The sequence below is a fragment of the Colossoma macropomum genome, unplaced genomic scaffold, assembly GCF_904425465.1.
Source record: "Colossoma macropomum unplaced genomic scaffold, Colossoma_macropomum, whole genome shotgun sequence".
Classification (NCBI taxonomy): Eukaryota; Metazoa; Chordata; class Actinopteri; order Characiformes; family Serrasalmidae; genus Colossoma; species Colossoma macropomum.
The window spans coordinates 2,821,460-2,848,046 of record NW_023494806.1 but is presented as its reverse complement, the minus strand read 5'-3'; the positions used below and the strand labels follow the sequence as shown (position 1 = coordinate 2,848,046).

At 41.4% G+C, this 26,587-nt stretch overlaps 1 protein-coding gene across 1 annotated transcript; it reads left to right on the top strand.

The window, feature by feature from the left end:
- The first annotated feature begins 7,851 nt into the window (after window positions 1-7,851).
- On the top strand, window positions 7,852-26,559 carry chek2 (checkpoint kinase 2). The gene is made up of 15 exons (XM_036598678.1): window positions 7,852-7,935; window positions 10,169-10,432; window positions 10,628-10,752; window positions 11,840-11,972; window positions 14,348-14,438; window positions 16,603-16,699; window positions 16,805-16,858; window positions 16,965-17,029; window positions 17,736-17,835; window positions 20,536-20,622; window positions 21,168-21,331; window positions 21,879-21,994; window positions 23,949-24,034; window positions 24,756-24,887; window positions 26,371-26,559. The coding sequence occupies exons 2-15, from the start codon at window positions 10,183-10,185 to the stop codon at window positions 26,446-26,448; spliced, it is 1,578 nt and encodes a 525-aa protein (XP_036454571.1). The 5' UTR covers window positions 7,852-7,935; window positions 10,169-10,182; the 3' UTR covers window positions 26,449-26,559.
- Window positions 26,560-26,587: the final 28 nt, after the last annotated feature.

Below are 26,587 nucleotides of genomic sequence, written 5' to 3'. Positions count from 1 at the left end.
TACTCATTATTGTCGCTGTTGTTTTTGCTCTAGCGAAAGCAGCGTCACACTGCAACGAGAACTTCCAGCAGAAAAAAATGCTAAAATGTGAAAAGGGCCTATTAACAGAACCCAACAAAACCAGATTAACTGATATGAACTAGATCTACTTCAGAAACTAAGAATTATACAAGAAACAGTATTTTATATATTGTGTAACTACAAGTGTTAGCACAATTAATACGTCTCACAGTGAAAAACATACCTTCTACACCTTGAATCAGGTGTTTGAGCTGGGATCTGGTCCTCCAGAAGACCAGCTGTAAGCCCTGGGTGTTTGGAGCACTTTGAATGGCCTCTTATTCTCAGCATTGTTCAGCGCAGTGGTGCCATCTACAGGCAAAGAGCAGAAATACAGCCTAAAAGTACAGACCATTGAAGATCAGAATAGAAACTCTGGGTCTAATCTGGATGCCTCAAATATGAATGGGATTATCAGAATTACCAAAAATCGCTGCTATCAGGCCAAAGTGGTTACAAACATGATACGTTTTATCCTACATGCAGTTTTCCACTGAAAGCCACTGGATGGTCTTAATTACAAGGTCGTTAATGGGGAGTTTCACCGATTTTTCTGAATTTCTGTATAAATCAATCGTTAAGATGTACAGAAAGAGTGGTTTGGTGTGAAACGCTTCATTCTGGAGAAACTTACAGAGTCAGAACTGTTCACAGTGGTGGTGATAGGAACCAGACGTCCACATCGAAAAGCTCCCTCACAGGAAGTTATTCTTTATTTATTTTTTCAGATGTTTCACTATATTTCCATCATATATCCATATAAATCCAGAAGACTCGTGTAGGTTCACTGGTGGTTCTGGATAGTAAATAAAATGACTATATCTGTGTTGTAGTCATGGTGACCCCTGGTTCCCATCACCACCACTGTAAAGACATCTGATACAATACGTTTCTCTAGAATGGAGCATTTTCACATCAGTCGATTCTGAATGACTTGGTTTATGCCTTAAACAATGAATTATATAGAAATTGTGAACAATCAGTCGAATTACCCTTTAAGGAGCTGAAATATGAATTTTGCTGCATGCCAATTAACACTGCTACTAGTTCCTGGGATTTAAGGGGTTAATGTATGCGCATTCAGGTCTAAAACGGCATTGAATATTTAGTTCATTCTGCATTACTGAATGTACAGAGTTCTGTAATAGTAGGAAACTGGAAAGGCCCATTGATCTGTTCAGTAGAGCCTGCAAAGGTAAGAAAGTTTCAAAAATCTTGAAATATTGCGCTTCATTTGCGTTTTGATTGCTTAGTATCATCCTGTCGTACACAATACATTAATGTTAATGCTCTGAAAACACTAATGAGTTTGTGCTCCCAACGGCCCAAAAGGATACAACATATTACTGGGTTGGGTTAGATACTGTATTATTATGGTTTACATGGCTATAGACGGTTTTTGAGTACTTTTTGGACCATTTTTCATGCTTTTTGGTGGGTTTGGACATTTTTTGGCTGGAAACTATAGAAGCAACCCTGAACTCGCCTCCTTCAAACTCACAACAGAAAAAGCAGTCTTACCAGAGAACTTGTAGAGAGGAGAACTGCCACTCAGTAATGTCTTCATGGTTTGTCAAACACTAGAGGGCGCTCTACAAACATTCCCTGAACACAGAACAACATAAAACATTTTAACACTGCTGTTATAGTTTTGAGAGCTTTTGTACCGCAATTATAGGACGTTGCCCAGCCAATGAGCCGAAGAGCTCGCCAACCAATCAGCACTCAGTAGCAGTAATGTCAACCAATCAGCGCTCAGTAGCAGTAATGCCAAATAATCAGCACTCAGTAGCAGCACTGCCAACCAATCAGCACTCAGTAGCAGCACTGCCAACCAATCAGCGCTCAGTAGCAGCACTGCCAACCAATCAGCGCTCAGTAGCAGCACTGCCAAATAATCAGCGCTCAGTAGCAGCACTGCCAACCAATCAGCGCTCAGTAGCAGCACTGCCAACCAATCAGCACTCAGTAGCAGCACTGCCAACCAATCAGCATTCAGTAGCAGTAATGCCAACCAATCAGCGCTCAGTAGCAGTACTGCCAAATAATCAGCACTCAGTAGCAGTACTGCCAACCAATCAGCACTCAGTAGCAGCACTGCCAACCAATCAGCGCTCAGTAGCAGCACTGCCAACCAATCAGCGCTCAGTAGCAGCACTGCCAACCAATCAGCGCTCAGTAGCAGCACTGCCAACCAATCAGCACTCAGTAGCAGTACTGCCAACCAATCAGCACTCAGTAGCAGTAATGCCAACCAATCAGCACTCAGTAGCAGCACTGCCAACCAATCAGCACTCAGTAGCAGCACTGCCAACCAATCAGCATTCAGTAGCAGTAATGCCAACCAATCAGCGCTCAGTAGCAGTACTGCCAAATAATCAGCACTCAGTAGCAGTACTGCCAACCAATCAGCGCTCAGTAGCAGTAATGCCAACCAATCAGCGCTCAGTAGCAGCACTGCCAACCAATCAGCGCTCAGTAGCAGTAATGCCAACCAATCAGCGCTCAGTAGCAGTAATGCCAAATAATCAGCACTCAGTAGCAGTACTGCCAACCAATCAGCGCTCAGTAGCAGTACTGCCAACCAATCAGCACTCAGTAGCAGTACTGCCAACCAATCAGCGCTCAGTAGCAGTAATGCCAACCAATCAGCGCTCAGTAGCAGTAATGCCAAATAATCAGCACTCAGTAGCAGTACTGCCAACCAATCAGCGCTCAGTAGCAGTACTGCCAACCAATCAGCACTCAGTAGCAGTACTGCCAACCAATCAGCGCTCAGTAGCAGTACTGCCAACCAATCAGCACTCAGTAGCAGTACTGCCAACCAATCAGCGCTCAGTAGCAGTACTGCCAACCAATCAGCACTCAGTAGCAGTAATGCCAACCAATCAGCGCTCAGTAGCAGTACTGCCAAATAATCAGCGCTCAGTAGCAGTACTGCCAACCAATCAGCACTCAGTAGCAGTACTGCCAACCAATCAGCGCTCAGTAGCAGTACTGCCAACCAATCAGCGCTCAGTAGCAGTAATGCCAAATAATCAGCGCTCAGTAGCAGTACTGCCAACCAATCAGCACTCAGTAGCAGCACTGCCAACCAATCAGCACTCAGTAGCAGCACTGCCAACCAATCAGCACTCAGTAGCAGCACTGCCAACCAATCAGCATTCAGTAGCAGTACTGCCAACCAATCAGCACTCAGTAGCAGTAATGCCAACCAATCAGCACTCAGTAGCAGCACTGCCAACCAATCAGCACTCAGTAGCAGTACTGCCAACCAATCAGCGCTCAGTAGCAGTACTGCCAACCAATCAGCGCTCAGTAGCAGTACTGCCAACCAATCAGCACTCAGTAGCAGTAATGCCAACCAATCAGCGCTCAGTAGCAGTAATGCCAACCAATCAGCGCTCAGTAGCAGTAATGCCAAATAATCAGCGCTCAGTAGCAGTAATGCCAACCAATCAGCGCTCAGTAGCAGTAATGCCAACCAATCAGCGCTCAGTAGCAGTAATGCCAACCAATCAGCGCTCAGTAGCAGTACTGCCAACCAATCAGCACTCAGTAGCAGTAATGCCAACCAATCAGCACTCAGTAGCAGTAATGCCAAATAATCAGCGCTCAGTAGCAGTAATGCTAACCAATCAGCACTCAGTAGCAGTAATGCCAACCAATCAGCACTCAGTAGCAGTAATGCCAACCAATCAGCACTCAGTAGCAGTAATGCCAAATAATCAGCACTCAGTAGCAGTAATGCTAACCTATCAGCACTCAGTAGCAGTAATGCTAACCAATCAGCACTCAGTAGCAGCACTGCCAACCAATCAGCACTCAGTAGCAGCACTGCCAACCAATCAGCACTCAGTAGCAGTACTGCCAACCAATCAGCGCTCAGTAGCAGTACTGCCAACCAATCAGCGCTCAGTAGCAGTACTGCCAACCAATCAGCGCTCAGTAGCAGTACTGCCAACCAATCAGCGCTCAGTAGCAGTAATGCCAACCAATCAGCGCTCAGTAGCAGTAATGCCAACCAATCAGCGCTCAGTAGCAGTAATGCCAAATAATCAGCGCTCAGTAGCAGTAATGCTAACCAATCAGCACTCAGTAGCAGTACTGCCAACCAATCAGCGCTCAGTAGCAGTAATGCCAACCAATCAGCGCTCAGTAGCAGTAATGCCAACCAATCAGCGCTCAGTAGCAGTAATGCCAAATAATCAGCGCTCAGTAGCAGTAATGCTAACCAATCAGCACTCAGTAGCAGTAATGCCAACCAATCAGCGCTCAGTAGCAGTAATGCTAACCAATCAGCACTCAGTAGCAGTACTGCCAACCAATCAGCGCTCAGTAGCAGTAATGCCAACCAATCAGCGCTCAGTAGCAGTAATGCCAACCAATCAGCGCTCAGTAGCAGTAATGCCAAATAATCAGCGCTCAGTAGCAGTAATGCTAACCAATCAGCACTCAGTAGCAGTAATGCCAACCAATCAGCGCTCAGTAGCAGTAATGCTAACCTATCAGCACTCAGTAGCAGTAATGCTAACCAATCAGCACTCAGTAGCAGTAATGCCAACCAATCAGCACTACCCAATCAGTACTCAGTGTCAGTAATGCCCACCAATCAGCACTCAGTAGCAGTAACACTTATTGATCAGCACTCAGTAGCAGTAATGTTAGCACCCTAATGCCCAAAACTTGTTTGCTGTAGAAAAAAAAGGAAAATACAGTTACTCTGCTTTTTTAATCAAATACATTGCTCTACTTTACAAAATTAAGGGAAGGTCCAGGACAAGCGCTTAGAAACTATTTTAGCTTCTTGTTTTTAGCCGTTTAGCTCCATTGACCCCCAATCATTTAGGACTCACGGGCGCCCTCTGCAGTCATGTTTTGATACAATCACAGTAATAAGACTCCACTCAAACCTCCTCTGGTCTTACCATCCACTTGGAGTACAGAACCAGTCACAGTAATGTTAGCTGAAGCTCAATATAACGGAGTATAGCGACGTGTTTACATCTTCAGAGTTTTCAGAGACCAGAAAAGCATATTAATGTCTAACTCAAGTTCACACTGGAAGATGACAGAATGAAAAACTAGTTTACCTCAGAACATTTCAGCAACTCTGCTGAGCTGAGACAAACAGGTCGTAACGTTGTCAAGCGAGGTCTTTATTCCTATCGGGTTTCCAGTTTCCACAGAAAGAGTTCTAGTCTGGATTTGAAGCTGGTTCAAAAGCCTCGCTTACCGAATTTCAGCGGTGTGAGATAAATACTTTCTTCTAACACGACCTTCAGCAGCCGGGCTGCCATACTGAGAACAAAAGCGCTGATTAATCTCCACAGAAACCTGCAACCTGTAATCAGCTGCAAAAGCAAATTACCTGCAGTAGACGAGGGGCGTGGTCATGACGTGCGGTGGCGATACAGTCACGCCCCCAACAGCTGTAACAGTCCAAATGAACTCTGGGAGATGTAGGAATCAATGTGTGTGTGTGTGTGTGTGTGTGTGTGTGTGTGTGTGTGTATATGTGTGTGTGTGTATATATATATATATATATATATATATATATATATATATATATATAATATATATATATATATATATATAAACCGAATAACTTACACAGCAAAATGTTATGATTTTTGTTTATTTAAAGGGCTGAAAAAAAAAATACAGAACAAAAATCAAATCAAAGGCTAATTGACAGCGTGACTGGTCCTCTTCAGGTCTTTAACTTCAGGTCTTTTACTAAGTTTTACTAAAAAGATGTGTCAAAGTGGAACGGGACAATTCGGACAAGAAGCCTAAATCAGCTTAACGGGGGTCAGTAGTGATATTAAACAGAGTCTGTACTGAATTAGCATTAAAAACACAATAAAACATTCAAAACGCTGAGGTACATCGCTGTACTGATGATATGCGCATGCTCGGTAGGTGGTAGGACTATGGGAGGCAAATCCAGCCAAAAAGAAATTAAAATTAAAACAATAACATGTAAATGCAAACCTCGTGTTGTCATTTCTTTTTCCAAACATCTGCGAAAATATCCTGCCGAAATTGAAAATGAAATGAAATACCTACATTTACAATTTCATTTTTCACATGAGTCGTTGGTGACAAAAATAAGAATACATCTAAAACAGCTATTTGTCATTTCATTTTAGTCGTTATTCTGGTATTTCATGGCCAAATCTAAAATGAAAAAGCCAATGTATTCTGCATTTTATGAAGAAAAGCTGTTAGCTTTTTCATTTAATATATTTTCATTTTCATATATTTACATCTTATTGTTTTAATTTTAATTTCTTTTTTGGCTGGATTTGCCTCCCATAGTAGGACCAGAGAACTTGTAGAGAGGAGAATTACCACTCTGAAACGTCTTCCGGGTTTCTCAAACGCTAGAGGGCGCTCCCGAGCCAAAAATGAATGGGTTAAGATGGAGCATTTGAGCAAAATCATACTTTATAAATGCTTAAACATTTTTAATGTAAAAGAATGCAATCATTTCCTGAACACAGAGCAGCATAAAACATTTTAACACTGCTGTTATATTTTTAAGAGCTTTTAAACTCGAGTTATAGGAGTTTAAAACAGCGCCTCACGTCCAGGCTAATTTTTTTCATTTTTATTGTTGTTTGTCATCCCGCTGGAGTTCACTAGAATACACTCCCATTTCATTTGACTCAGTACGACAAGCCTGAAAAAACACAATAAAACAGCACATTCCTTAAGCTCTCACAGTGTAAGTGAGTATTTGCAGTATGTAAACAAAGAATGGACTATATAGTGGAACAATCCCATAATGCAGCAGCCGTGAGGCCTTACTAAGCTCACAGTTTGCACAAATTCATGTTGTAGGTAGATATCTTTACTCTGTGACTACCTACCCTGCTGAGAAAGGACCATTAGAAACCATAAGGATTAAAAATGGTTTTGCTTTTTAGTGGGAATTTGGCTTAATGGTGTAGAGACCACTAGTTTCCTGTAGAAGACCTTTACACCCCATTAGGAAACCATCAAATACCATCAAATACTGGTTTTTGGCCTTGTCCCTTACATACAGAGATTTCTCCAGATCCTCTGAATCTTTTAATGTTATTTTGTACGTAGATGATGAAAAACAAAAGTTCTTTGCTATTTTACGTTGAGAAGCGTTATTCTTGAATTGTTGCACTATTTGCCCACACAGACTCTCTCAGAGTGGTGAACTCCTCCTCATCTTTACTTCTGAAAGACTCCCCCTCTCTGAGATGCTTTTTTTCTACCCAGTGATGTTACTGACCTGTTGCCAATTAACAGGTGTTTTTTGTAGCACAACACAACTTTACCACCCTTTTGTTGCCCCCATCCCAACTTTTTTGGAACGTGTTGTTGCCATCAAATTCAAAACGGGCAAACATTTTTCAAAAAACAATACAATTTCTCGGTTTTAACATTTGATATGTTGTCTTTGCACTATTTTCAAATAAATACAGGGTTTAAATGATTCAACATTATTACAATTCGTTTTCATTTATATTTTGCACGGCGTCCCAATCTTTTTGGAAATGGCGTTGCACAAAACCATCAGTAACCAACAGAAACGTTTGCGTTTTTCAGCAGGATGTACACTGGCTTTCATTAAACGCCTACTATGTTGCCATGTGATCGAGGAAATCCCCTGCTGAGAATACGTGTTCTATTTTTAAATAAAAAATTACGGTCTACGAGCTTCACTTTGAGGAGGGGGAAAAAAAAACTACATTTCCCAGCATTCCGCGCCGACCGTTGGGCTGTTCTGATTGGCTGCCGCGCCGTGGGGGGGAATCCGGCGAGTTTCATCCATGTGTCCGGCTGTGAGTTGAGTTGGAGCTCAAATTAAACCACTAAAATCTTCCAAACACGGTATGAATTTATATATTTATTACATCATCGCGCTCGCCGGTCGTTTTCCATCCGTCATCCGCCATGGAGCTCATTTAACCCCGGCTAACCCGGAGAAAAGGCTGAGTTTCTGTATTAGCTGAGAGCTCAGAACCTCATACCTGGCTAAACTGCAGGACTTCACGGCTTACTCGCTGTTTTTAAGGCTTATATGTCCTATTTTAGGGTTGACGTCTCGTCAGTCGTCGATAAATGTTCGCTTGAGCGCTTTTTAAACCGCTGACTCTGATTTATTTGACATTATTTGGCAGATTTTCGCTCAGATTGACCGAGCGAAACGCTCCGAATCTCTGAAGCCGAACTGCAGTGGTAAAGCGGGAGAATTTGAACTAAAACAATCAATCGATTGATGTTCTGGTTTTGGTTTTGGTTTGGTTTGGTCCCGAGGAACCGGAACCGATGATGGAGAAGCGACGTTCAAACGCTTGCCGCCTGCGTTTGTTGGCCAATCAGACTACTTTATAGGCGTGACGCAATCAATCAGCGTGTGGCTCTATTATTTATTTATTTTTTCCAAACACACACACACACACACACACACACACACACACATATATATGTGCATACTTTGTTAGCCCCCTTTTACCCTGTTCTTCAGTGGTCAGGACCCCCATGGACCCTCACAGAGCAGGTACTATTTGGGTGGTGGGTCATTCTCAGCACTGCAGTGACACTGAGGTGGTGGTGCTGTATTAGTGTGTGTTGTGCTGGTCTGAGTGGATCAGACACAGCAGTGCTGCTGGAGTTTTTAAACACTGTGTCCACTCACTGTCCACTCTATAAGACACTCCTACCTTGTCGGTCCACCTTGTAGATGTAAAGTCAGAGACGATAGGTCATCTGTTGCTGCACAGTTTGTGTCGGTCATCCTCTGGTCCTTCATCAGTGGTCATAGGACGCTGCCCACAGGACGCTGTTGGCTGGATATTTTTGGTTGGTGGACGATTCTCAGTCCAGCAGTGACACTGAGGTGTTTAAAAACTCCAGCAGCACTGCTGTGTCTGATCCACTCAGACCAGCACAACACACGCTAACACACCACCACCACGTCAGTGTTACTGCAGTGCTGAGAATGATCCACCACCCAAATAGTACCTGCTCTGTGAGGGTCCGTGGGGGTCCTGACCACTGAAGAACAGGGTAAAAGGGGGCTAACAAAGTATCAGAGAAACAGATGGACTACAGTCTGTAACTGTAGAACTACAAAGTGCACCTATTTAGTAAGTGGAGCTGATAAAATGGACAATGAGTGTAGAAACAAGGAGGTGGTCATAATGTTATGTCTGATCGGTGTGCGTGTGTGTGTGTGTGTGTGTGTATGTATATATATATATATACACATACAAGACATAAAAATAATACTGGCATAAAATTAAATTTGACTAAGAAAACAATAAAGTACTTTTAGTTTTTGTAATACACAAGATTTTGCTAATTTGGGAAATTTAAGCCATTTGGCATTGACCATTTTCCCATTTCCCTATTATAATGAAAAGCTGGATAATAAAGCATTAATTTGCATCTACGTTATCTTCTTTAAATAAAATACACAATATGTTTTCAGATTGATGTATTATTATTGTTTATTTGGTGAACAACTTGGTCAACAGTGGGCTTCAAAAAGGCTGTGAAAAGTACCACAAGTTACTGTACACTAGTTTGTTTACAGGCTGTCCATAATTTGTCTAAATATGCTTTTTTTAATGAAGCATGCAGTTGTTTACTGTTTTGTAAGCACTGACCCATAAACATAATATACTCAGAGTAGTATATCGATGGAGAATTGACCACAATAACATTAGCCCCTTGAAAAAAGTGCTGGGTGGGCAATATGACAATATTTTGTCATTGTTATGATAAATTGTCACAGTACGCTATTCTGAGGATATTGTCAGTACTTAAAGAACACAGACTGTGTTTCATTACAACTGAGGCCTGTTTAATTGGATATAGTGCAGTGCATTTGTAAAACTTTGCGTTAAAGTAATGGTACTTATTATTATTTTTTATTATTATTATTATTATTATTATTATAGTAGTAGTAGTTTTATGTGTCACTAAAGATTCTATTTTGTCTGTTCCAACTTATTAAATCTCAGAAAAACGAAATATTGTGATACATAACATGCATAATAAAAATGTCTTATTATTATTGTGATATATGTTTTGCCATATCGCCCACCTTCATTTACAGCACTACAGAGTACCATGTCGGACGAAGCCGGACCGAGTGGGCATTCCCAGTCCCACTCTCAGTCACAAACCCAGTCTCAGCCCGGGTCCAGCTCCTCCTCTGGTCCAACCTCGGCCAGCCAGTCCTCCTCAGGCTCTGGCACACTGAGCTCAGTGGACACTGTCCCTGTGGCAGACCTTTCCTCCATTCCTGAAGAACCTGAAGAGCCTGAGCCCAAATATTGGGGGCGCATGGTGCCCCTCATTAGGGGCTTCAATGTTCACAGTAAGTGTACTGTCCACCACAGTCCAGCCCAGTGTTCTGCACAGTACTTCTCTGAAAAAGGGCTCTTATCTTTAATTGATATTGTCTTTAGTAGGCTGTCATCTGTAGCTCTAATAACATGATATAAATGGGTTATTATACCATAAGACTGTTAAAATATTGATGGTAAAGCGTTTTTTATTTTACTTCCCACAGATTGCATAGAAAATCAATACTACTTTGGGAGGGACAGCAGGTGTGACTACGCCTTCAGTGACCCCATAGTCCTGCAATCACCACGATACAAAACATACAGCAAAAGGCACTTCAAGCTATTCAGGGTACCTACTTGAAAGCATTAATGCTGCAATTACACGGTAAAACTTTCATGCAGCTAGTTGCATGTCGTGAGTTGCACAGAGCATAATTTTAAACAGTTAAAAACATTATATTTAATTATTCCAGTATTTTGGCAAAGTAGCCGCTTATATTTTTGAAAACACAGTTTCTTTTTTTTACTCTATACATTCATCTTTAATTTCTAACTATAGTACTGGGACAACATTGGTTCATGTTACGAATAACCTCAGGCTCTGCGCTGATGCACAAAATCCTTTTATTCTGTTTTTATTAGATATCAGTACAGTTTTTGATACGGTTGATCAGAAGATCATGAGTAGGCCCCTCGGGCACAGTTTTAGGATGGTTTATATTTCACTGGGAAATCGTTCGTCGAAGAGATTTAACATTTTTTTGTGGAGTCCCACAGGGTTCAGTTTTAGGGCCCTTGCTTTTCTCTTTATACATGTTATCTCTGTGATGTCATTAGGAAACATAACATACACTGATCAGGCATAACATTATGACCACTACTCCACTTACTATATAGGTGCACTTTGTAGTTCTACAGTTACAGACTGTAGTCCATCTGTTTCTCTGATACTTTGTCAGCCCCCTTTTACCCTGTTCTTCAGTGGTCAGGACCCTCATGGACCCTCACAGAGCAGGTATTATTTTGGTGGTGGATCATTCTCAGCACTGCAGTAACACTGACGTGGTGGTGGTGTGTTAGTGTGTGTTGCGGTCAAGTTTCAAGTTCGCTCCAATACGCTTTACATTATTTAACTCAAGTGTGATTTAGTTTCATGTAAAATTCAAGCAATTGAAGTCGCATGAAAGTTTCACCATGAAAAGCCAGCCTTAAAAAACTCTTGAGACCTTCTTTTTTCCCTATATGCTTATATTAATGTGGTAAAATCTGTGTGAAAGCAAGTTAACGAAATTTTCACAGAACACAACATGCACAGTCCTCACTGCAGATAACACTGTCTCATAAAGAGAAACACGTAGGCTCTCTTTTGTTTTTTTTTAAGCTCTCTTTTTTTCAGCAGGCTCATGCATATGAAGCTTTGTCCACGTGTGTTATAGGATGGGAAGCTGGTATATTTGGAGGACCTGAGTGGGAACGGGACCTGGGTTGATGATACAGAGGTTGGAAAAGGGAAGAAAATCCCTCTGAACAACAACTCCGTGGTTTCACTTGCAGACCCAAAACACAAAGGTACAAAATACAAAGCATGGGCAGATACGCTAATGAGACGGCACAGGCAGACGCGCTAACGAGACGGCACAGGCAGATACGCTAACGAGACGGCACAGGCAGACGCGCTATAGAGACGGCACAGGCAGATACGCTAACGAGACGGCACAGGCAGACGCGCTAACGAGACGGCACAGGCAGATACGCTAACGAGACGGCACAGGCAGACGCGCTAACGAGACGGCACAGGCAGATACGCTAACGAGACGGCACAGGCAGACGCGCTAACGAGACGGCACAGGCAGATACGCTAACGAGACGGCACAGGCAGACGCGCTATAGAGACGGCACAGGCAGATGCGCTAACGAGACGGCACAGGCAGATGCGCTAACGAGACGGCACAGGCAGATGCGCTAACGAGACGGCACAGGCAGATGCGCTAATGAGACGGCACAGGCAGATGTGCTATTGAGACGGCACAGGCAGATGCGGTAATGAGACGGCACAGACAGATGCGGTAATGAGACGGCAAAGGCAGATGCGGTAATGAGACGGCACAGACAGATGCGGTAATGAGATGGCAAAGGCAGATGCGGTAATGAGACGGCACAGGCAGACGTGCTATTGAGACGGCACCGGCAGATGCGGTAATGAGACGGCACAGGCAGACGTGCTATTGAGACGGCACCGGCAGATGCGGTAATGAGACGGCACAGGCAGACGTGCTATTGAGACGGCACAGGCAGATGCGGTAATGAGACGGCAAAGGCAGATGCGGTAATGAGACGGCACAGGCAGACGTGCTATTGAGACGGCACAGGCAGATGCGGTAATGAGACGGCACAGGCAGATGTGCTGTTGAGACGGCACCGGCAGATGTGGTAATGAGACGGCAAAGGCAGATGCGGTAATGAGACGGCAAAGGCAGATGCGGTAATGAGACGGCAAAGGCAGATGCGGTAATGAGCCGGCACAGGCAGATGCGGTAATGAGACGGCAAAGGCAGATGCGGTAATGAGACGGCAAAGGCAGATGCGGTAATGAGACGGCAAAGGCAGATGCGGTAATGAGACGGCAAAGGCAGATGCGGTTATGAGCCGGCACAGGCAGATGCGGTAATGAGACGGCAAAGGCAGATGCGGTAATGAGACGGCACAGGCAGACGTGCTGTTGAGACGGCACCGGCAGATGCGGTAATGAGACGGCACAGGCAGATACGATGATGACACAGCACAAGCTGACAGACAGATGCACTATGAGCCGGCACAGGCAGACTCACTATTGAGCCGGCACAGGCAGACTCACTATTGAGCCGGCACAGGCAGACTCACTATTGAGACGGCACAGGCAGATACGTAATGAGACAGCACAGGCAGATGCGCTGGTGACACAGGCTGATACACTAATAACACAGGACAGGCAGAAACGCTAATGACACTGCACAGGCAGACGCACTAATGACATAGCACATGCAGCACAGGCTGATAACACAGCACAGGCACAAGTTGATACACCATTAACGCAGCCCAGGTAGAGACGCTGATGACGCACAAGATTAGTAATGAGACAAGCTGATACGCTAATGAGCTGATATACTAAGGATGCAGCTAATATGCTAACAGGTTGATACGCTAATGATATATACTAATAGCACAGGCTGTTATGCTAATGACATGCAGATATGCTGGCAGATACGCTAAAAACACAGGAAAGGCAGATTCGCTACTGACATAACGAAAGCTGATACGTCAGGAACACAGCACAGGCAGATACGCAGCAGATACTGAAACGAGACAGGCTGATGTACTAATGATGCAGCTAATATGCTAATGAGACAGGTTGATATGCTAATTACATAGATCATATGCTAATGACACCGGCTGTTATGCTAGTGACAGGCAGATACGCAGGCAGATACGCAGGCAGATACACTAATGGCACAGCCTGATAGACTAATGATGCAGCTCATACGCTCATTAGACAGGTTGATAGGCTAATGACACAGGCTGATACAATAATGACAAGACTAATGTACTAATGACACAGCAGATACACTAATGATGCACTAATAACAAGGGCCAGTGTACTAATGACACAGGCTAATGCACTGTTGACACTGGCAGATGTGATAATGATTGACAGTTGTGTCTGCTGAGCCAGTGTTTCCCAACCCTGGTCCTGGAAGCCCACTGCCTGGCACTTTTTGGTGTTTTACCTGTTGCCAACACACCTGATCCAGCTAATCAGCTCAGTGCTGGGCAGTGGATCAACATCTGGACGCAGAAGCTGAAATAACGAATTTAGAAATGCTTTGTGTATATATGTGTGTGTATATATATCTTTTCCTTTAAGCCATATGTGTTATTCTCTTGTTTTCTTTTTTCTTCTCCTCCAGTTTTTATGTTTGTTGATATGACTGAGGACGAGCAGCCGAATTTTCCGAAAGAGTTCAGAGAAAAGTACCACGTTACGAGGAGGATCGGCTCGTAAGTGTGGACCTGTTAAGATCACGTTATTGACTTTCATAAATACTGAAATATTTAAAATACTGGGCAGCGTGTCGAATATTAACATACGGAGGGAGGAAGAGGATAAAGATACACAACCTAAAGACCTTTTTTGCACCTTGAAACAGCGCCCTCTGCTGTACAAAATAAACATGATCCTATACCATTTAGTGAAAAATGGCCCATTATTATGTTTATTTGGCTTTTTTTTAATATGTTTTCAAAGAAAGGCTATTAAACTTGATTTTTATGTATGTACACACTGTATTCTGTAGGAATATGCTTTAATGTAGATATACTCTATATTTACACATAAATAAATAAAATGATGAATAGTAAAATGATAAAAAATAAAGATAACTGTAAATAATCACTGTCAAATAGTAAAAAAAATGAAATAGGATTTTAGTTCTTAGTATTTTATTTATTTATTTAAATTTTAGTCATTTTAAAGTCTTCCTGCATTTAATAAAGGCTGTCCAAATGATGGCTCACTCTTTTGAACCATTTCAGAAAAGATCCTTTAATATAATCATATATAATATAGTTGTGAATTATTGCTGGAAGGCTGAAAAATATCAAAATATACAATTTTAACCATAATGCCTAGCTAAAACTGACTGGCAGAAAAAGTCGGTGCGTGAGAGTTTTAGGTCTGAACCTTTATCATTTTTGTTATATATTCTGATATGCCTTACTATATATTAAAATCGCATCAGAATCAATAATGTGACGGTTAAACACTGACCTGCCACAATAATTTCCCTTTGCTGGATCACATGAACAGCTTGATTTACCACAAGAAACTGATCTGGAGCTGTGATTGGTCAGGATGCTCACAGCACAGAGTAAAACACACTTTGATTGGTTAGAGGACTAATTTGTATATTGCAGCCTGAGATACTATATGGCCCAAAGTATGTGGACACCGCTCCTAATTATTGTTTTCAGCCAAGCCATTGATAGCAGGTGTATGAAATCAAGCACATAACCTTGCAGTCTCGATAGACAAACACTGGCAATAGAATGGGTCGCACTGAAGAGCTCAGTGACTTTAAACGAGGCACCTCTGCCACAAGTCAGTTTGTGATATTTCTTCCCTGCTAGATCTGCCCCAGACAACCGTAAGTGCTATTATTGTGAAAAGGAAGCATGTGATGATGTAAAGTACTCCTTTACACATCACAATATAAGTGTAAACACTTACCTGTACTTACCTGAGGACTGATTATCCTTGCTTTGAGGAGCAAAGAGAACTGAACGGGTTCACCTGTGATTTACTTACCTAGGTGAGTCCATCCTCTGTAGAAGAGGAGGGAAGGGCCAAACCTGTAAGAAGAGTAAAACTGTTTAATAAGTGTACACTGTATTGTGAATGTGTGTTAATGACGTCATGAATGGAAAATTGATCAGTAAGGAAGATCATGAATTATTTACTGTTGAATGTAAATATATTTAAATACCTGAAGCACTTGTTTTTAACCCGGGCCAGTAATGGTATATTCTAGGGGAGGAGCACCCCAAATATAAGCAGCATTACTGGGGGGTACGGGGGGAGATCCCTTCTTTCAGCTTGGTGGAAGATTGAAGGTGATACGAGTGCAGACCTATATGACTTTGCAGTCATTGGTCAATTCTATAGTTGTAGAGACTATTTTCGTTTTGTTTTCATTTGCGTGTAAATATGTAAATAATCCTGAGTGTTGGTGTGTAAATAAAGGTGACGGGGAGAAGAACTCTTGGATTAGCTGTATTTATTCCAGTGACTTGGACCACTTGCCGGACGCTACCCATAAGGTGTGTCCCCTGCCACAGCGTACTGCCGGGCCGAGGGACGCACTTTATCACAAAGCACCTCAGAGCAACAACAGCTCAGCCCTGAGTCTGTAGACCACACACATAGCATGTAAAGATCTTGCGGAAAGCCTCCCAGAAGAGCTGCGACTGTTAGAGCCACAAAAGGGGACCCATATTAGTGCCAATGGTTTTGGAATGGGAAGTCCAACAAGCTCATATAGGTGTGATGGTCAGGTGTCCACATACTTTTGGCCGTATATCGTATCAGTATTGCAAAGGCCAAAGTGTAATGATTAATAGACGATATATTGTGCAGCCCCGTTTTACTGCTGTGCTCTGTTCACAGGGGCGTCTGTGGGGAGGTCAGACTGGCTATCGAGAGGGAGACGTGCAAAAAGGTTGCGTTAAAAACAATAAATAAGAACGATTTCCCCTCTATTGGAGTAAGACTTTTCTTTATCAGCAATTCAAATAAATTATACATACTAATGAATTATACAGCACAGTGTTTAGTAATCTTGTTCTTTTTTCTTGCTTTCTTTCTCCAGACCGCAACACGAAATGCTGAGCGAGAAATTGAGATTTTAAAGAAAATTGATCATGTAAGTCTTTTTCCTTGTTTCGCTCTCGCCTGTTGTCGATAAATATTGCTTTAAATTATGCTGAAAATGGAAATAAGTTTTCAAATCTACTTTTTCTTTTCTGCAGCCCTGTTTGATCAAGACAGAGGACTTCTATCAGACGGAGGAGTCCTATTACATCGTTTTAGAATAGTGAGTAGAGTAAATAATCAGGGTTGCATAGTAATACCTGTAACAGCGTCACGTAATCAGGATATGAAAAAGATATCTATTCAGTTACTGTAAGAAGTGAGAAAACAAACAACTAACATGAAATGTGAAACGTAAAGAAAGTGAAGTCTTGTGATAGAATTTGTGCGTGTATGTGTGTATATATATATATATATATATATATATATATATATATATATGTATGTATGTGTGTGTGTGTGTGTGTGTGTGTGTGTGTAATTAACACAACTAAAATGTAAAACTTAATAAAATCAAAAGATAAATAAAACAGAAGGATGATCAGATCAAAACAAGAAACTAAAATTAATTAAAATGACTAAAATAATAATAAAATAATCCTAATTAAAATCCATGGGGGTCCTGACCACAGAAGAACAGGGTAAAAGGGGGCTAACAAAGTATCAGAGAAACAGATGGACTACAGTCTGTAACTGTAGAACTACAAAGTGCACCTATATAGTAAGTGGAGCTGATAAAATGGACAATGAGCGTAGAAACAAGGAGGTGGTCAGAATGTTATGTTGTCAAGATAACCAAGATTAACATATTTTTGAAGCACTGTATTTAAGCCGGGAGGAGATTATATGTGAGCCTGTGTTAATTCATTCAGTTTATTAATTGATTTTTCTCTGTATGACTCCCATCTTCTCCCCTCCGTCTCTTTCAGTGTGGAGGGTGGAGAGCTGTTCAGTAGGATCAAAACGGAGAAGCAGCTGAAAGAAGACATCGCAAAGCTGTATTTCTATCAGATGCTCAAAGCCGTGGAAGTGAGTGAAGGTTTTTTTTTTCCCTTCGTTTTTCTTTTTTCCCCTTGAGGCTCAGTTATAACATTTCTGTGATTCTATGTACCAGAAATGGTTATAATTATTTAATACCTGACCATTTTCCAAACTCACTTTAACCCCTAGAATTAAACAGGGTTTTCTTACTGTACATTCAAGACTGATATATGTAAATTAGCTCTGTTCTGATTGGCTACCCAGTACAGTGCCTTAAAAAAGCACTCTGAGCTGAAACACTCCCTAGAACTGGATGGGTGGAGCTAAACTGCAGTAGGCTGAATTAGTGGATATATGTAAATGAGTCGGTTGTAGTGACATCACTGGAGTTTACATTTTACTCCTTTATTTGAAAAAAGGGAGGGGAATTTGGTTTTCCGTGATGTTGATATGAGATTTTTCATCTTAACTGAGGTATTTATGGTTGTATTTAAAGGTAATAGAGAGAGATTAACCATTAAATAAATCAGTTTAGTTTGAACTTGGGCTGGTCCGAACAGCAGTTTATAGACTTTCAGATACTTTTTTTTACATTTAGGGAATCTTATGCCTTTAAAGAGCGACAATCATTTATTATCACCCACCCCTGATTCTTCAGTGATATGAAGCTGAAGTCAGATATTCACCAGCTTCTTGTTCAAATTTTCCAGTTCCACCTTAAATGGTGCAGCAGTTCTGATGCCTGAGGTGCCAGAATGTAACTGCTGCACCATTTAAGGTGGAACGGGAAAATTTAGCTAGCGAATTACAGAGATCAGCTACTACTACTGATTTTTTTATGCTTGTTATGAAGAAAAGGACAATAATACATTGAAACTACATTAAACTGAGATAATACGATGGTTATCGTAGTTTTTTAACAGAAAATTCTCACATTTATGGGTTTCTTTGGTCTCTTGTTTAGCCGTCTTGCCAATTTTTCTCTTTTTTTTCTCATAAGTCTGTTTGAAGTCTCTGAAAAACCTCTGGGCCATGTAGGGCTGGGCGATAAAACGATAATGATAAGTATCGCGATATAACCTTTTCCTCGATAGAGCGATAAGACAGGTTCGATAAATGTTCGATATAATACACCATTCTCACACTTCCACGTTTTAGCGAAAGCCCTGGTGGCGTTTTCTACTGCAAGGAAAGGGACACTACTCTACTGTCGCCAGGAGAGGGCGCACTTTTTTTTTTTTCGACTTGATTAGAGAGGGAGGGGGCCACGAGTAAAAAAAGGGTCGCCAAATATACTTTAGCAACGGCTGAAACAGCCGTTATACGAGTTATACAGTCCCTGTTTGAGTGGAGCGACCGGCGATCTGTTCGCCTGTGACCGAGTGTGAGTGACGAGGTCAGTGGTGTAACTGTACTGTCCTACGGTGAACTCACCTCTTTCTGTACATCCTAACAACTTTAGCGGTGTTAAATCACGTCTGCAGCGCCGTGTTACAGCGCCAAACCGTCATATTTTAGTATTAGTGCATTCTTGAGCAACGAAAGTGAAAGAAAGAAGTGGGTTCATGTTAATTACAGCCCTGATTTAAACGAAAGTAAACTGAGGAAGCTGTGAGGCATTGGGAAGCGGGAGAGCGCTAGGTTAGCTTTCCAGGCTAGCTGTTTTTAGCTGCTGGCTAACTTGAAGCAGCGCTCCGGCACAACACGGTGAATTGATGATACTGTAGATCAAACAAGACACAAAATCACCGCTTTCAGTTTAAACACACCTAAAAGGAGGACTCTGTGACTGGTGTGAGAGATTCACACTGCAGATAATGCTTTTACACAGCGAGCGTCAGATATACTGCGGTTCACCCCTTAAACTACTGCGATAGCATAGAGAAACCCAGCCGTCTAGCTGGTGTCTGAATACTGTGATCTGCTCTGATATGGATGTAGTAGGAGTGACAGCAGTGACCTACCGAACCGAGTTGACGTTGTTGAGAAACTAAAGAGTTTAGCACTGTTGTTGGCCACTTGTTTAGCGTTTGTAGCGGGGTAGCCGAGCGCTCGACACCAGACAGATAAAATAATCTGTTTTCTTTTTTAAATTATGACTATTACAAAAATTGCAGCTGTGCTTTTCAAGCTGATAAAAACAGCTCAGAAACTTTCTCCCACTGTCCCGAGACAGATTAGTGAAATGTTCCACTGTTTGCCGAGTGTTTGTCATGATCGGACCATAAGTGATAGTTTAAAACCACAGTTAACCCCCCAGGAGCAAAATCAGCCTTCAAACGTGAAAGAAATCGATATGAATTTTGTTTATCGTGATAACGTTTTTGGCCATATCGCCCAGCTCTAGGGCTGGGCGACACCTAGTTAGCTGAGCTACAGAGAGTAGAGTTGAGGATTCGATTGAGGAGCTTTTGGAGCTAAAGGACTGTCTGAATGTGAGGAGGCCCACCCTGGAAGCTGCTCTGCAGGTATCCCGTTCAGTTGGGGCAGCCTTGGAGCTTCGAGCTAGAAGGACACATTGAAAGGCAACAGGACTTCTGAAACTGTGATCACTTCAACCCTGCAGAACAGCAAAGCTTCCAAATACTAAGTAGAGATCCGAAGACCAATCTGACGAACAAACACTCGTATTCGAGTTACTCGGGCCAGTCCTGGTTGAACAGTAGAAGATTCTTCATGTTTACAGTTAACTGGCATGTAACTACTTCAATTGTGTTTGTATAAAAGTATACATTTATTTTTCTGTAGTACCTGCATGATAACGGGATCATCCACCGGGATCTTAAACCGGAGAATATTCTGCTGACCTCCCACGATGATGAGTGTCTCATCAAAGTCAGTTTTTTTTTTTTATTGTTTAATTTTAAAAAAGAAATGTGTATATATAGAGTTTACTCACACAGACCCCTCACTCTGGGCACAGCTGTGCAGCGTAATGTTATTATTTTATGAGCCTTTTCTGTGGCACAGTGTTCATACGAATATCCGGACATTCATTTTTCAATCTGTGACATCCTTTGGAAAATTATACAGATATTTTATTCCAGACTTATTGATCAGCTAATTAATTAATTAAAGTCACACACATTACATAACCTTCACTGGAAGAACTAATCCAGTCTAATTCAGAGCTTCAGTTACTCAATCTTATGAGTTGACATCAGTTTGTTAAAGTTAATAGGATGCAGTGTAACTATCATGGCGTTCCACAGGGGTCAGTTCTTGGGCCACTTTAGTTTAGAATCTATATGCTCTTCTTGGTTATATTATTCATCATGAACCATTTGTATGCTGATATTCCATCTACTTTGGATTCACTCAACAGCTGCGCGACGGTATAATCTTGTGTTTATCATGTTTGTCTTGCGTAAATGTTCCAGATTACGGATTTTAACCAGTCCAAGATTTTAGAGGAATCGTCCCTGATGAAGACACTGTGCGGAACTCCCACTTATTTGGCCCCTGAGGTTTTTACAGCGGCATCCACAGGCGGGTACACGCGGGCGGTGGACTGCTGGAGCCTGGGTGTTCTCCTCTTCATCTGGTGGGTCATTTGCTCAGTAACCATACGAAACTTCCATTTGAGTAGCCTCTCTGATTGATAAAATTCCAGATCTGCAGGACCAGGATTGAGCCTGATGAATGATGAAGGGATACATGCAGGGTGTTGTGAGGCCAAATAGTCCCCAACGAAAACGTATTATTTCAGATTTTCCACTATTTTCCATCATCAACATTCCATATAAACTCAGAAGACTCGTGTAGGTTCACTGGTGGTTCTGGATAGTAAATAAAATGTCTATATTTGTGTTGTTGTCATGGCGACCCCTGGTTACTATCATCACCACTGTAAAGAAATTTCAAACCACTCTGACTGACTTTGTTTACATCTTACTGATTGAATTATGCAGAAAGTTTGAAAATTCAGTGGAAATCCCTATAATGTTGATTGAAAGTGATGTTTTCTGTAAAATGGTTTTGTACTGAAAGGTCAGTGTTGGGGTCTGGGATGTCTGCATGTGTGGTTATTTGTCTAATCTCCCTCTCTCTCTCTCTCTCTCTCTCTCTCTCTCTCTCTCTCTCTCTCTCAGTTTGGGAGGGTATCCCCCTTTTAATCCAGAGAGCAGCTCAATGCCTGTCCGTGACCAAATAATGAGTGGTCACTACTGCTTTATTCGATCACAGTGGCAGGCTGTGTCCAGCAATGGTAACGTCCGCACTGCATCATGTTCATCTGGAAAAATGCATTGAGCAACTGCACTGATTTTGTAATGTTAAAATCAATTATGATTGATAATAATAATAATAAAAAAATATATAATAATATGTATAATTCTCAAGCTATTTTCAAACCCAAAAATGACTAATATTCCAATGCTGTTTAAAGCTACACTGTGTAAGATTTAGAGATTTGGAGACCTCTCTGGTGGAAATGTGTAATTACACACAGCGTGCGGTAGAACAGTAGTAGTGTGGGTTAGGGGTGTGGGAAAAAATCGATTCTTAGATGCATCACGATGCGGACGTGCACGATTCTGAATCGATTCACAAATTTCAAAAATCGATTTTCTAAATATTTAATTTATAACGTAATGTTGACGGAACACAAAAGGCGGAACTTGGAAGTGCGGAAGTGCAGCGCCTGGACAGTCAGTCTGTATGTTAAGAAGAGCCATTTTGTCCTTTCAACAAAAGTCAAACCACCTTGGGAGCCACAACATTTAATGTCCAGTATGTCTCAGTATGTGCTGATGTCCTAGTATAGGTTAAAAATACGAACGAGAGCGCAGATTTAATTTGCTGTAGCCACTTTCCTCCCATCTCCACCAGAAAACCTTTCCTCAAAAGTAGATCAGTTTCTTGTAAAATGTCTCTCACTGTTCGACTGTTTTATGAGGCTGAAGTCGCTTTTTATTCTCCAGCTTCTTGCTGAATTTTCCAGTTCCACCTTAAATTGTGACTGAGGCGCCGAATGTAAATGCGGCACCATTTAAGGTGGAACAGGAAAATTCTAAAGAGAAGCGACTTCATCTTCGCAAAGTTTTAGTGTTTGACCGTCTCTCGTTGCAGATTTAACGTACCAGGAAACTGCGCTGATTATAAATGCGAATAACGCATCGTTGCTAGGCAATTCTCTGCACGGCAATTCTCAGTTGTTGCGAAACAGGACTTTCGCGCTATGTTGCACACTTTGGAGCCGAGATACAGCGTCCCGTCTCAAAGATATTGCCATTGGATATGGTGTCACCGTAACTGCATTTTATCGCAGATGAGTGGCAGCAACGTCTCATGAGCTCCAAACGAGCAGTGAATGAGAGTCTTCCAGTTCCCTTGCCACATCACTTCCGTTTGATTTATTAATAAAAGATATTGGAAATAAATTCATTATGGATCATTACAAATACTTAGCTTTAAAAGTACCAAGTCCTCACACAGTGAGAAAATAGAAAACCTGTATAGAAAAAAAAAGATGCATCAGTAATCATTTTATAATCGCATCGCAGCCTCTGAATCGTAATCGAATCGAATCATGAGGTGCCTAGAGATTCCCACCCCTAGTGTGGGTTGTGCTTTGGCCCCCTTTCCCGAACAAATAAATCTGTTGATTGAAAGAGAATTCAAAGAGAACTCAGTCTAAACCTGGTGAAGGAGCATCTTCTGAGGATGTGAGTGAATTATCTACTACGGTCATCATATCTTCATCAGTATAATGTTGATTTTGAGATCATCAACATTAGAGACTTAAACATCGAGCCGGACCTTCTTTTAGAGCCTGTGCGTGTGACGTTAATACGTAAAGACGTACGACGTGGTGTGAAAAACTCCCAGCCCGACGCCTCTCAGTTTTAAATGAATTCAGGCTTTACAGGCGACTCGCAGCAGCGCACACTCACCATAGTTTAGCCTGGTTTTATTCTCCTGAATCACCAATGCACCAATTTTTTTTAATAAATGTAATTATTTTAAAATAATCAGATCAAATTGTGGTGAAATTTGAAATTTCATAGTGCACTAAATGAATCATGATGTCACAGCATTTGCACTTATGTTTACTGATACTGGTTTAAAAGTAGTAACAGAGTCGCTGATGTCTCCTCGGTGTCCCATAAGACTGCTTGTTCTTTCTACTTTCATTCGTTTGTTTGTTTGTTTATCTTCAGCTAAAGACTTGGTGAAGAAGCTGCTGGTTGTGGATCCTGTGAAGCGGCTCAGTATTTCCGAAGCTCTGCAGCATCCATGGCTGAAAGTAAGAGCACTTTCACGCCTTCCTTGTTTGGTTTGGACCTACAGAACTTTTTGTTTAGCTCAGTCCATTTCGTTAGGTGTGAACAGTCCTACCTGAGTCTGCACAAAACAAACGGTCCAGCAAAATTGCAGGTCCACTTCCGACAGTGAGTTAGCACATAGAGTCCTCTACAGAACACACTGAAATAGGGCATCTTTCTGCTCAGTAGCTGTTTTTTTAGCTTAGTTTAACATATGGCCCTTTTTTATTTTCCCAATATCTTGTGGATTGGCCACATTTTATGTTTACTTTTTCCCCCGGTATGTTAAAGTTAGCAAATAAACAGTAATTGTGTATTAAACTGTGTTCTCTGTAGAGGTTGTGTTGACTTATTTACACTAAGAAGATCATTAAAACATCTTTTGACTAGGGTGCACAAACTTTTCATGTCAGTATGGTTTAGAATTAGCCGCTAATTAATTGTAATGAATGATTCTCTTACCACTTTTATTAAAGCAGAAATTAAAATAATATGTATTGTTAATGTTAATCTGAGCTTGAATATGAGGTTACAGTGTCAATTTTAATAAAAATTATAAGTAAATGCTCAAAATGATTAAACAGGATGTGTCATTTTTTTGGTCATTAGCGTTAAAGCGAAACATGTTTGGAGCTTATTGAATATGAGAATTTTAACACCGTGCTCACAGCAGGTAAAATCATTCTGCCCCATCTGCTTTAGGACGAGAAGATGAGGGAAACGGCCCACAGGCTGATGTACCCAGGACAGCCCACCGAGACCCCTGAAACCTCCCAGCCCTCCCAGTCCTCCGCCAGGCCAGCTGAACGCCCATTGCGCACACAACCAGCCAGGGTGAGACAGCTGACCCATCAGATTCTTTAACAGAGAACATTTATTTATGCTTAATAAAATCTCTTTTTTGAACTCTAAGAAAAGTGCTGTGAATATTCACCTGATATTAGGAGGGTCTAATGCCAGGGGTCAGCAACATGCAACATCGGAGCCTCATGCGGCTCTTTTACTGTCCAGTTGTGGCTCCACAGCAGAATCAGATTTGTAGGTAAAAATAAAATAATCCTCCTTTACAGTAAAATAAAGCTCTGCTGATCGTTCAACACAGTTTAACAATAAATGGTCTTAAACTCTGGAGTTAATGTAGCCTATAACTGCTAGTTCACCTAGCTAATAGCTAATGAAACGGCAAAGAGAGAGATTTAGGATGAACATTGATATTTTGGAGACAAATGGACTCATTAGCATTTATAATCACTCCAGCTGGTTTCCTGATACGTTTAATCTGCAACGGGAAACTGTCAAACAGAGAAACTGTGATCTGAGACTCTGAGCTCTGTTTGATCTGCATGTAAACAGTCACTAAAGTAGCTTTTCATCATGTGAGAAAATCACTAAAGTTCGGCCTTTTCTCTCTCAGAGCGACGCAGAGAAACTTGTTCATGCATTTATTTTACTTACTGGACTTCCTAAGAAAACAGTCCATCCTTTACAACTCAGACAAAATACATCAGCATCCTAACAAAAACAACACAGAGAGATCAGATCAGTCCTGCTTTGAAAGAACTGCACTGGCTGCCTGAATCACTCAGGATGATTTTAAAGCTCTGCTACTAGTTTTTAAAGCTCTAAATGACCTTAAAGCACCACTTACATCACAGAGTGTCTGTCTGTCTATGATCTTAGATCTGCAGATTCTGACCTTCTAGAAACACCTTCAGTAAAACACAGAAAACGTGGAGAGACTCGTTCAGTTATTCTGCTTCTAAACTGTGGAGCTCAGTTCAGCTTTTATTAGACAGTCGAGCTCAGAGCTCACTTTTAATAGACATCTGAAAACGCAGCTCTTTAACTCAGCGCCTCATTAAAACTCTTCTCGTTTTATTTATCTTCAGTTTGATCTGTCATTTTTTATATGATTCTAAATTAACTTAATTTCTTATATTACTGTTGAACTATCTTCTGTCTGTAAAGCACTTTGAGCTGCCACCAGTATGAAAAGTGCTATATAAATAAATATTATTATTATTATTATTACTAAATTACTATCGTTAAACACTAAAGTCACAAAGATGAAGTCAGCTCTTATTCACATTTTCTCATTCCACCTTAAATGGTGCAGCAGTTACATTCTGGCTCCTCAGGCACCATTTAAGGTGGAACGGGAAAATTTGAACCACAGGCTGGCGAAAGAGAAGCTGACTTTAAAGTTGAATCTTAAGAGATATTTTAGTTATTCTACTTTTGAGGAAAAGTTTCCTGCTATAAAGTGGTTCTCAGTGGGATGTATCGATGTTTCTATGTTTGTTTGTGTGTGTCGTAGGCTTCTAAGCGGAAAGCAGAAGAACCTGCAGAAGAGGCGGAGCCTAAAAGGCGTCCAGGTCCAGACACTGCACCATAAGGTCCATTGGTGTGGTCTTTTGTATACATGTAAATAACTTTGTATATTTTTCCAATAAACATTTTTTACATATTTATTGTGTTTTCTTGTCTCAAAAACACATTTGATTGAAAATATTTGAGCCAAGAACTTTTCATGA

What these genes read in the sequence shown, in the direction of transcription:
- chek2 (XM_036598678.1), top strand. Translation starts at nt 10,183, where the DNA reads ATGTCGGACGAAGCCGGACCGAGTGGGCATTCCCAGTCCCACTCTCAG. An exon ending in AGATGCTCAAAGCCGTGGAA is followed by an intron (nt 17,836 to 20,535) that starts GTGAGTGAAGGT and finishes ATTTTTCTGTAG; the next exon opens with TACCTGCATGATAACGGGAT. An exon ending in ATGATGAGTGTCTCATCAAA is followed by an intron (nt 20,623 to 21,167) that starts GTCAGTTTTTTT and finishes TAAATGTTCCAG; the next exon opens with ATTACGGATTTTAACCAGTC.